Source organism: Amblyomma maculatum, chromosome 1 (genome assembly GCF_055883805.1).
Source record: "Amblyomma maculatum isolate TAMU_Amacu chromosome 1, ASM5588380v1, whole genome shotgun sequence".
Classification (NCBI taxonomy): Eukaryota; Metazoa; Arthropoda; class Arachnida; order Ixodida; family Ixodidae; genus Amblyomma; species Amblyomma maculatum.
The window spans coordinates 235,660,640-235,673,120 of NC_139344.1; the positions used below are offsets into that span (position 1 = coordinate 235,660,640).

A 12,481-nucleotide genomic window follows, 5' to 3' on the forward strand; every position below is an offset into this window, starting at 1 on the left:
GCAATGGTGAATAATGGCTTAGGCTGTCATTGCTGGCTGTGTATGTGTGTCCGTGTGCACATGGAGGATGTCTGGGTTAGCTGCTGCAAATCTTTGATGGTAAAGCCTTGATTTTAATCTTCTGTATGAATATAACATTTTCTAGTGTGTGTGTGCATGTGTTCAGCATTTGTGAATCAGCTTTCTCCATTTCAGTAGTTTTTTTAAAGGCTCAGACTGTAGTCTAAGAAGCTTGTTGGGTATTTATAAAAGAAACATGGGAACTAAAGGTCAACTACAATATCTTTGGTTCTCCACAACACTTCTGAGAGGGCATTCTGTAGAACTGACTGGGTCTTCCTAGGGGTCCAAAATTGTGATTAAAGGGGCGATGACAGGGTCGTTGGACATGTTGCCGTTTTATACTTCTGTGATATAGACCATTTTACGACCCTTCGAGAAACCGGTTTGACAGGACTGTTAAGGAAGTCGTCGACACTTTCCTGTGCTACGATAGCAGCCCAGGTTCCCAATATGGCAGCACCCTTCACCCCTTTGTAAAATCGTGAATACAAGTCTGCGATTCTACTCGCACAGTTTTAGTGCCCAGCACAAAGCGCATATTACAAAAAACTTGAGCAGCAACTGCCATTTTGAAATGCTCGCAATATCTCAAAAGAATAGACGGGAGCCGTCTGCAATGCAGGCTGCGAGAGATGTAGCTTGCCGTAGGCTGCACTCACCCCTGTCAATGCATGTGTGCAGGAGGGGTCCAGCAAACCGGTCTACGTCAGTACATCTCCAGCGAGCTAAATCTCTCTATTACTGCCGGCATTGCAGATGACGCTCTGTCGTCTCTTTTAACTGTAGTCTTTCAATTTCTGTGAATTCCGGTCTGCCCAGAGTTTGACCCTCTTTTTCGGATTGAGGAAACCCTCTGAACAACTGTGGATACGTGCTTGTCGAGTGCGTTTAGGCCGCTAAAAGAATGTACACTCAATTGCCGCAACATTTTTATTTATTAAATAACAACAGTATTAGAAATGCGTATCCCGAATGAAATTATGCATAAAAATAAATATATAAAGTAACGGCAGCGCTCCGCTGGGCAGAAGAGATTGCGCCTGGCTTGCTGACCAAGATGACCATGAACATCACAGGCAGCAATCTGCATTGGTGAAAAAAGAATGAAGCTAGTGAATCAAGAAAGACTGCAGCCTCACAGAAATCTGATTAAACATAGCGATAGATCACTGGAAGGTACGATGTGGCGACCATATGATGGATTGGATGCTAGTAAGAAAAAAGCCTATCATAATACAGCCTATAAAAAAATCCTGTTTAGGGAATTTTTTCTCTTTTAGAAAATTTTAGGCTGACTACCTTAGGCTTATAAGAAATAAACCTACAAGAAATTCAGAATCTCACTGTTGAACAGATATTCGAATTTAGCTGAGGGCGACTACCTTAGACTACCCTTCCCCTCCCACACTCTGTCACCCTCATCCCTCATCAGGAGTAGCATGCTAGGCTTACCACCAGGCAGACATCTCCTGTTGCCATTAAAATATCTCTCTCTCTTAGCACAGAAGAAAACAATTATCATAAGCGCGGCCATCGTTATGGTATGCACAGTAGAAATAGATGGTCATATTTCATCATCATCATCATCAGCCTGACTATACCCACTACAGGGCAAAGGCCTCTCGCATATTTCTCCACTTAACCCGGTTCTGTGCTAGCTGCATCCACTTGACCCCTGCGAACTTCTTAATCTCATCCGCCCACCTAACTTTCTGCCGCTCCCTGCTACGCTTTCCTTCCCTTGGAATCCAGTTTGTTACCCTAAGCGACCATCGGTTATCCTCTCTTCACACTACATGTCCTGCCCATGTCCATTTCTTCTTCTTAATTTCCACTACAATGTCGGTAACTTGAGTTATTTCTCTGACCCACTCTGCACGCTTCCTATCTCTTAATGTTACCCCTACCATTTTTCGTTCCATAGCCCTCTGGGTTGTCCTCAACTTAAGTAGAACTCTCTTGGTTAGCCTCCACATTCCAGCGCCATAGGTGAGTACAGGTAAGATGCAACTGTTATATACTTTCCTCTTTAGCGATACCGGTAAGCTGCTAGACATAATCTGCGAGTGCTTGCCAAATGCGCTCCATCCCAATCTTATTCTTCTTGTTATTTCCTTTTCATGGTCCTGATCTGCGATTACTACCTGTCCTAAGTAGACATATTCGCCTACTACTTCCAGTACTTCGCTACCTAATGTAAACTACTGTTCCTTCCCAAGGCTGTTGAACATTACCTTAGTCTTCTGCATATTGATTTTCAAGCCTACCTTTCTACTTTTCCTGTCTAGGTCATCAATCATTATTTGTAGTTCATCTCCCGAGTTGCTTAGCAAGGCAATGTCATCAGCAAATCGCAGATTACTGAGGTATTCTCCATCTACCCTTATCCCTAACTGCTCCCATTCCAAGTCTCTGAATACTTCCTCTAAGCAAGCTGTGAATAGTACTGGGGAGATTGTGTCTCCTTGCCTAACACCTTTCTTTATGGGAATTTTGTTTCTTTATGCAGAACTATGGTTGCTGTGCAGCCACTGTATATATCTTCCAGCACTTTCATGTACGGCTTGTCTACCCCCTGATTTCGCAATGCCTGCATCACCGCCGAGGTTTCAACTGAGTCAAATGCTTTTTCGTAATCAATGAATGCTATGTATAAGGGCTGGTTATATTCCATGAATTTTTCTATCACCTGATTGATGGTATGGATATGATCGATAGTAGAGTACCGTTTCCGAAACCCTGCTTGATCCTTTGCTTGATTGAAGTCTAAGGTTGTCCTGATTCTATTAGCGATTACCTTAGTAAATACCTTATACGTAACAGACAGTTGATTGGTCTGTAATTTTTAAGGTCCTTAGAGTCCCCTTTCTTATGAATGAGGATAATGTTTGCATTCTTCCATGGTTCCGGTACCGTCGATGACACCAGGCACTGCGTATACAAGGTGGCCAGTTTTCTAACACAATATCCCCCCCGTCCTTCAGCAAATCCGTAGTTATCTGATCCTCTCCAGCTGATTTCTCCCTTTTCATAGTTTCTAGTGCTTTCTTGATCTCGTCCTTTGTCACTGGTGGAACGTCTGAATGTTTTTCCCTACCGCCAATCTCATTATGATCCTGACTACTTTGGCTACTGTAGAGATTTGTATAGAACTCCTCGACTACTTTGACTATCTTATCCATATTCGTGATGGCGTTGCCCGCCTTGTCCCTTATCGCATACAACTGGTTTTTGCCTATGCCCAATTTCTTCTTTACCGCTTTAAGGATTCCCCCGTTCTTTACAGCATGCCCAATTTTCTCCATGTTATACTTCCTTATATCGGCCACCTTGCACTTATTGATTAGCTTTGATATCTCGGCCAATTTGATCCGGTCTGTTGGATTGGAAGCTTTCATTCTTTGGCGTTTCTTAATCAAATCTTTCGTCTCCTTAGACAGCTTACCGGTATCCTCTATAACTGTCCTACCGCCTACTTCTACCGCGCACTCAGTAATGATATCTCTGAAATTATTGTTCCTTGCTTCTAGGGTAATGTCGCCATCCTCGGTTAGAGCTGAATACCTATTTTGTAGCGAGATTCTGAACTCTTCTGCCCTCCCCATCACCGCTAATTCGTTGATGGGTTTCTTTCTTACTAATCTGTTGCATTCCTTCTTCAGATTTAGGCTAATTCGGGAGCTCACCATCCTGTGGTCACTGCATCGCACTTTCCCGATTACCTCTACATCTTGCATAATGGCGGGGGTTGAACACATTATGAAGTCTATTTCATTTTTAGTCTCCCCGTTCGGACTTTTCCATGTTCATTTCCGGTTCTTCCGTTTGCTGAAGAAGGTATTCATGATTCGTAAGTTATTGCGCTCTGCAAACTCAACTAGTATTCCTGCTATTCCTAGAACCAATGCCATAGTCACCTACTGCCTTGTCTCCTGCCTGCTTTTTCCCTACCTTGGCATTGAAGTCTCCCATTAGTACAGTATACTGCGTCTTTACTTTTCGCATTGCCGATTCTACATCTTCGTAGAAGCTTTCAACTGCCTGGTCATCATAACTACATGTAGGTGCATAGGCCTGTACAACCTTCAGTTTATACCGCTTATTAAGCGTAATTACAATGCCTGCCACCATCTCATTAGTACTATAGAATTCATCGATATTACCCGCTATATACTTATTGACAAGGAAACCTACTCCTAGTTCTCGCCTCTCTGGTAAACCTCGATAACACAGTACATGCCCATCCTTCAGTACAGTATATGCCTCATTCGGCCTCCTAACCTCACTAAGCCCTATGACATCCCATTTCATACCTTCTAGTTCCTGTAAGAGCACTGCTAAACTAGCTTCACTAGCTAGGGTTCTAGCATTAAACGTTGCCAGGGTCAGTTTCCAATGGCGGCCTGTCCAGCGGAGCCAGGCTTTCTTAGCACCCCCTGCTGCGTCACAGGTCTGACCGCCGCCGTGGTCAGTTGTTCCGCGGCCGCTGGTGACTGAGGGCCGGGGTTTTGTGGAGCTTATCATGAGAGGTTGTGGCCAATTACTGCACCAGGGCGGCCAACTCCTGTTCTGGTGAGGGAGTGCGTTGCCGGAGGTGTTCACCGGCATCGGGTCGCATCCCAAACCTGTTTATGCAATTCCATCGACACGCGGATTTTTTTTTTTTTTAATCCGGTGGAGAATTGCGCGACACCGGGATTTGAGCCCCGGTCCTCTTGCATGCGAGGCGGTTGTTCTACCGCTACGCCACCGCTGCTGCCTTTTAGGACACCATATTTAGGACACCACTAAGCTCTCTGAGGACACGAAGCATTTCAACAGGAAATGCAAAAGCATCAAAGCTATGGACAGAATCGAACTTAAAATGCTATTAAAGCTAAACAATAAACACAAGGGATACAAACTGGAGTATAATGTGGAGAAAACCTGGCAACCCTTGAAGGATAGACCCCATCGGGGTGGCGCAGTGGTTACGGCGCTCGACTACTGTTCCCAAGATGCGGGATCGAATCTCGGCCTCGGCGGCTGCTTTTCGGTTGAGGCAAAAGTCGAGGCGCCCGTGTGCTGTACGATGTCAGTGCACGTTAAAGAACCCCAGGTGGTCGAAATTTCCGGAGCCTTCCATTACGGCGTCTCTTATAGCCTGAGCCGCTTTGGGACGTAAACCCCACACACCAAACCAAACCTTGAAGGATAGAGGCAGCCTTTTAAAAGTGGGCAAAAGGAAACTGGCGTACGCAAAAGTCCTATTTAGGCGTCAAGAGACAGGGAGGCTGTTGTCTTTATTAATGTGGAGAATGGGTTCTGCAGACATCTGTAGAGTAGGCGAAGTAATCATCACGATAATGGCATTGGCAGTGTAGCAGAGATGAAACACAGGGCCAGTAAAAAAAGAGGAAGTAAGAACAAGGTTAGAACTCTGCTGCCCCATCAATGTTTACTAAATCATAGAATCATGCCCATATACGCTGTTCATTTTAGCTAGAGTATAATTATTCCCCATTACTTCCTGTCGGTTTGCATCTTTTTGTCGTTTTTGTATCCAACTCTGATGTTTTTAGCTTATAAGGAGTTCAATGTTGAGTAATGGCAAGCTAAAGTCACCCCGTACTCTACTCTTGGGAGGTGCTTATAAGTTTGTATTCATGGTCCGAGTATTACTGAATTGGCTTCTGCCTAATTTAATTCTATTTCCCTCCCATGGTTCTAATCTGCAGTCACTACTTCTCCCAATTTATTGATATACTACCTCTATGACCATGGATAAAAGCCTGCACACTGTTCCAGCAGATACGCGAGCATGCAGGTTGCATATCTGCTAGCAGGTCTCGAACCTCTGCAAAGAAATGGGATTATGACATGCTTCCGCTTTCATGACATTGGAAAATTGAGTGTCTCAGACACTGAAGCTGCCAAGCACCGAGATGTCTTTCACTCCTGGTCGTGAGATTAGACACTTTTTGCGCAATTCAAAAATGTGGGGTAGTTGGCCTGTGCAAGTGAGATGCAAGAGAGCGAGAGTTAAGTAAGACATCAGAGGGTGAGAGATTGTTCAAAAGAAAATTAACCACGGAGAGATATTCAAACCATACACACAAGGACAAAGTCCACTCTCACATTTCTGCAATAGCCTTGACCGGTGCGGACCCTCTTTAATGCCGGCAACTGTAGTCGAGCATAGTTATTCTTTCCTGCTAGAGGTCTTCCACCGTCGTGTTCATTTACCTCTGTCCCGTTCCTTCGTCCGAGGTGGCTGGTAAAGAACATCAGCCGCAGAACGCACAGGCTGCGGACGCCAACCAGATATTGCCAGGCAGTGAGGACGGCTGCAACAAGAAAATAGCCAATTTTAATGGAGGCTCGACGACTTCGAGACGTCCAGACACCCGCACAGGAAAAATTTGGGAACGTTGACTTTAGGCAGGAGAAGAAAAGCAAGGGTGTCATTGCTCTGAAGATGATGTTGAAGTGTCAACACAACAGCGGCAACATTGAGCGCCAGCTTCGCAAAGAGATAGAAACAGTCACACTTCAGGCATCCTGATATCCTAAGGTTGTGTAGCTGCTTCCACGGCGATACTAGAGTTTACCTTATACCAAAATATGCACTGAAATGAGAACTGTACAAGGAGCTTACCAAAGCCAAGATTATTGAGGAAAAGTTTGCTAGGCACTCCAGTACTGCCACAGCAGGAAAGTAATTCACTGTGATATTTATAGCCAGAGAACATCCTTATCAGTTACAATGCTGTGATCACGGCAGGCTTTTGGTGTGCAGTTTGTGCTCTGCCCTCAATGCATTAAACCCTGTTTGGTACCATGGATTACCTACCATCTAAGATGGTTGAGATAAGCGTCTATATGAGAAAGTGGATATTTAGGATTTAGGTGCTCTCCTCTGAGTTCCTTTTCGGAAGACCTCCTGTTAAGACAAGCCGTGCCAAGGGTATACCTACGACAGGATCAGGCATGTGGACCTGCAGTTCTCTAATCGCGTCTCTGATGATGCCAAAGCTTTCATTTCTAGGCTACTGCAGAAGGAGCCAAGGGAAAAGGCAAGCCTAGAAGAAGTGATGTTGTGCCCATGAATCACCAGGAATGCACATGGACCTGAACAGAAATTTTACCATCTCATCCACGCAGCTGACCCTGTGATGCCCCCGTCATCCATAACAGCCACCGGTTATCGATCCCATTTGATGATTTAGGCTAGATATCAGTTACTCTAGTTTTTTCTGTAACATACTGTAAATAAATGCGCCATTAAGGATGCTACACTCTAACACTGTTAACGCTGTCCCATCAAAATTTTAGGTGCTGTACTTAAATTGCAAGGCAGGGAACATGCTTAGAGTCCCATCAATTTTCCATTTAGCATGCGTTGCGGGTAAGCCCATTTTATTCTGTGGGTAAGCCATTTTATAAAAAAAAAAAATTGAGGGATTTTGCCCCTTTTAGGGAATTTTAGAGTGACTACCTCAGACTTATAGGGAATAAGCTTACAAGGAATTCAGAATCTCACCGTTGAACAGATATTTGGATTTAGCTGAGGGTGACTACCTTAGCGCAGAAGAAATCAATAATCATAAGCGCAGCCGTCGTTATGGTATGCACAGTATAAATAGATGGTCATATTTAAGACAAACTAAGCTCTCCGAGGACACGAAACATTTCAACAGGAAGTGCAAAAGCATCAAAGCTATGGACAGAATTACCTTACAGTGCTATTAAAGGTAAACAATAAACGCAAGGGATACAAACTGGAGTATGATGCGGTGAAAACGCAGCATCCCTTGAAGGATAGAGGCAGCGGGAAAAAGGAAACTGGCGCAGGCAAAAGTCCTACCTAGGCTTGAAGAGACAGGGAGGCTATTGGCATTATTAATGCAGAGAAGGGGTTTTGCAGACATCTGTATAGTAGGCGAAGTCATCATCACGATAATGGCATTGGCAGTGTAGCAGAGATGAAACACAGGGTCGGTAAACAAAGAGGAAGTAAGAACAAGGTTAGGGTTAGAACTCTGCCGCCCCATGAATGTTTACTAAATCATAGAATCTTACCCATATACGCTGTTCATTTCAGATAGAGTATAATTATTCCCCATTACTTCCTGTCAGTTTACTTTTTTTTTTGTCGTTTTCGTATCCACTCTCGGACTTTTTTAGCTTATAAGGAGTTCAATGTTGAGTAATGGCAAGCTAAAGTCGCCTTGTAGTCTCCTCTTGGGAGGTGCTTATAACTTTGTATTCATGGTCCGAGAATTACCGAATTGACTCCTAACTAATTTAATTCTATTTTCCTCTCATGGTTCTAATCTGCAGTCACTACTTCCAGTTTATTGATATACTAACTGTATAACCATGGATAAAAGCCTGCACACTGTTCCAGCAGATATGCGAGCATGCAGGTTGCATATCTGCTAGCAGGTCTCGAACCTCTGCAAAGAAATGGGATTATGACACACTTCCGCTTTCATGACATTGGAAAAATGAGCTTCTCGGACACTGAAGCTGCCAAGCACCGAGATGTCTTTCCTGGTCGTGAGATTACACACTTTTCGTGCAATTAAAAAATGTGGGGTAGTTGGCCTGTGCAAGTGAGATGCAAGAGAGCGAGAGTTAAGTAAGACATCAGAGGGTGATAGATGGTTCAAAAGAAAATTAACCACAGAGAGATATTCAAACCATACACACAAGGACAAAGTCCACTCAGATTTCTGCAATAGCCTTATGCGGTGCAGACGCGCAGGGCAACGTTCTGTTAGCTGACTCTCTTTAATGCCGGCAACTGTAGTCGAGCATAGCTATTTTGTCCTGCTAGAGGTCTTCCACCGTCGTGTGTTCATTTACCTTTGTCCGGACCTTATTTGCGATGGCTGATAAAGAAAATCGGCCCAAAATTGTGCAGGCTGCGCACGCCAACCAGAGATTGCCAGGCAGTGAGGACGGCTGCAACAAGAAAATAGCCAATTTTAATGGAGGCTCGATGACTGAGACGTCCAGACAGGGAAAATTTGGGAACGTTGACTTTAGGCAGAAGAAAAGCAAGAGTGTCATTGCTCTGAAGGTGATGTTGAAGTGTCAACACAACAGCGGCAACATTGAGCGCCAGCTTAGCAGAGAGATAGAAACAGTCACACTTCAGGCATCCTGATATCCTAAGGCTATGTGGCTGCTTCCATGGCGACACTAGAGTTTACCTTATACCGAAATATGCACCGAAATGAGAAACTGTGCAAGGAGCTTACCAAAGCCAAGATTATTGAGAAAAAGTTTGCTAGGCACTCCAGTACTGCCACAGCAGGAAAGTAATTCACCGTGATATTTATAACCAGAGAACATCCTTATCAGTTACAATGCTGTGATCATGGCAGGCTTTTGGTCTGCAGTTTGTGCTCTGCCCTCAATGCATAACCTGTTTGGTACCATGGATTACCTACCATCTAAGATGGTTGAGATAAGCGTCTATATGAGAAAGTGGATATTTAGGATTTAGGTGCTCTCCTCTGAGTTCCTCTTTGGAACGCCTCCGTTTAAGACAAGCTGTGCCAAGGGTATACCTACAACAGGATCAGGCATGTGGACCTGCAGTTCTCTAATCGCGTCTCTGATGATGCCAAGGCTTTCATTTCTAGGCTACTGCGGAAGTAGCCAAGGGAAAAGGCAAGCCTAGAAGAAGTGATGTCGTTCTCATGAATCACCAGGAATGCACATGGACCTGAAGAGAAATTTTACCATCTCATCCGAGCAGCTGACCCTGTAATGCCCCCGTCATCCATAACAGCCGCCGGTTATCGATCCCAGTTCATGATTTAGACTAGATGTCAGTTTGTGTAACATACTGTAAATAAATCCGCCATTAAGGATGTTACACTCAAACACTGTTAACGTTGTCCCATCAAACCTTTAAGCGCTGTACTGAAATGGCGTGGCAGGGAACGTGCTGAGAGTTCCATCCAGTTTCCATTTGGCATGTGTTGCGGGTAAGCCCATTTTATTTTGTGGGTAAGCCAAAGAAGAAAACAATTATCATAAGCGCAGCCATCGTTATGGTGTGCACAGTAGAAATAAATGGTCATATTTAGGACACCACTAAGCTCTCTGAGGACACGAAACAATTCAACAGGAAGTGCAAAAGCATCAAAGCTATGGACAGAATTAACTTACAATGCTATTAAAGCTAAACAATGAATGCAAGGGATACAAACTGGAGTATAATGTGGAGAAAACGCAGCATCCATTAAAGGATAGAGGCAGCATTTTAAAGGCGGGAAAAAGGAAACTGGTGTAGGCTGAAGTCCTACCTAGGCTTGAAGAGACAGGGAGGCTATTGTCATTATTAATGTGGAGAAGGGGTTCTGCAGACATCTGTATAGTAGGTGCAGTAATCATCACGATAATGGCATTGGCAGTGTAGCAGAGATAAAACACAGGACCGGTAAACAAAGATGCAGTAAGAACAAGGTTAGGGTTAGAACTCTGCCGCCCCATAAATGTTTACTAAATCATAGAATCCTGCCCATATACGCTGTTCATTTCAGCTAGAGTATAATTATTCCCCATTACTACCTGTCGGTTTACATTTTTTTTGTCGTTTTCGTATCCACTCTCGGATGTTTTTAGCTTATAAGGAGTTCAATGTTGAGTCATGGCAAGCTAAAGTCGCCCCGTACTCTCCTCTTGGGCGGTGCTTGTAAGATTGTATTCATGGTCCAAGTACTACCGAAGTGACTCCTAACTAATTTAATTCTGTTTCCCTCCCATGATTCTAATCTGCAGTCACTACTTCCAGTTTATTGATATACTAACTGTATAACCATGGATAAAAGCCTACATACTGTTACAGCGGATACGCAAACATGCAGGTTGCATATCTGCTAGCAGGTCTCGAACCTCTGCAAAGAAATGGGATTATGACACGCTTCCGCTTTCATGACATTGGAAAATTGAGTGTCTTAGACACTGAAGCTGCCAAGCACCGAGATGTCTTTCACTCCTGGTCGTGAGATTAGACACTTTTCGCGCAATTAAAAAATGTGGGGTAGTTGGCTTGTGCAAGTTAAGTAAGACATAAGAGGGTGAGAGCTGGTTCAAAAGAAAATTAACCACAGAGATATTCAAACCACACAGACAAGGACAAAGTCCACTCTCACATTTCTGCAATAGCCTTAACCGGTGCAGACGCGCAGGGCGAAGTTCCGTTAGCTGACCCTCTTTAATGCCAGCAACTGTAGTCGAGCATAGTTACTGTCCTACTAGAGGTCTTCCACCGTCATGTGTTCATTTACCTCTGTAACCCGTTCCTTCGTCCGAGGTGGCTGGTAAAGAACATCAGCTGCAGAACGCACAGGCTATGGAAGCCCAGCAGACATTGCCAGGCAGTGAGGAGGGCTGCAACAAGAAAATAGGCAATTTTAATGGAGGCTCGATGACTTCGAGACGTCCAGACAACCGCACAGGGAAAATTTGGGAACGTTGACTATAGGCAGGAGAAGAAAAGCAAGAGTGTCATTGCTCTGAAGGTGATGAGTGTCAACACAAAAGCGGCAACATTGAGCGCCAGCTTCGCAGAGAGATAGAAACAGTCACACTTCAGTCATCCTCATATCCTAAGGCTGTGTAGCTGCTTCCACGGCGATACTAGAGTTTACCTTATACCGAAATATGCACCGAAATGAGAACTGTACAAGGAGCTCACCAAAGCCAAGATTATTGAGGAAAAGTTTGCTAGGCACTCCAGCACTGCTGTAATTCACTGTGATATTTATAACCAGAGAACATCCTTATCAGTTACAATGCTGTGATCATGGCAGGCTTTTGGTGTGCAGTTCGTGCTCTGCCCTCAATGCATTAAACCCTGTTTGGTACCATGGATTACCTACCATCTAACATGGAGCGTCTATATGAGAAAGTGGATATTTGGGATTTGGGTGCTCTCCTCCGAGTTCCTCTTTGGAACGCCTCCGTTTAAGACAAGCTGTGCCAAGCATATACCTACAATAGGATCAGGCATGTGGACCTGCAGTTCTCTAATCGCGTCTCTGATGATGCCAAGGCTTTCATTTCTAGGCTACTGCGGAAGGAGCCAAGGGAAAGGGCAAGCCTAGAAGAAGTGATGGCGTGCCCTTGAATCACCAGAAATGCAGATGGACCTGAACAGAAATTTTACCATCTCATCCGACCAGCTGACATGTCCTGTGATGCCCCCGTCATCCATAACGGCCACCGGTTATCGAACCCCGTTCATGATTTAAACTACGATACCAGTAACTCTCGTTTTTCTGTAACATACTGTAAATAAATGCACCATTAAGGATGTTACACTCTAACACTGTTAACGCTGTCCCATCGTATTAACGTTTAAACGCTGTACTTAAATGGCGTGGCAGGGAAGTGCTTACAGTCCCATCAATGTTCC

At 44.3% G+C, this 12,481-nt stretch overlaps 1 protein-coding gene across 1 annotated transcript; it reads right to left on the reverse strand.

Annotated features, from left to right (window-relative positions):
• Positions 1 to 913: 913 nt before the first annotated feature.
• LOC146205937 (uncharacterized) lies at positions 914 to 12,280 on the reverse strand. The gene is made up of 5 exons (XM_084608242.1): positions 12,199 to 12,280; positions 11,352 to 11,454; positions 8,914 to 9,012; positions 6,289 to 6,389; positions 914 to 1,147 (listed from the first exon to the last, which is right to left on the reverse strand). The coding sequence occupies exons 1-5, from the start codon at positions 12,278 to 12,280 to the stop codon at positions 1,134 to 1,136; spliced, it is 399 nt and encodes a 132-aa protein (XP_084464368.1). The 3' UTR covers positions 914 to 1,133.
• Positions 12,281 to 12,481: the final 201 nt, after the last annotated feature.

Coding starts and splice junctions, on each gene's coding strand:
- LOC146205937 (XM_084608242.1), bottom strand. CDS start 12,280: ATGGATGACGGGGGCATCACAGGACATGTCAGCTGGTCGGATGAGATG. Junction 9,013..11,351: donor CGAAGGAACGGGTTACAGAG/GTAAATGAACAC, acceptor TTCTTGTTGCAG/CCGTCCTCACTGCCTGGCAA. Junction 6,390..8,913: donor CAAATAAGGTCCGGACAAAG/GTAAATGAACAC, acceptor TTCTTGTTGCAG/CCGTCCTCACTGCCTGGCAA.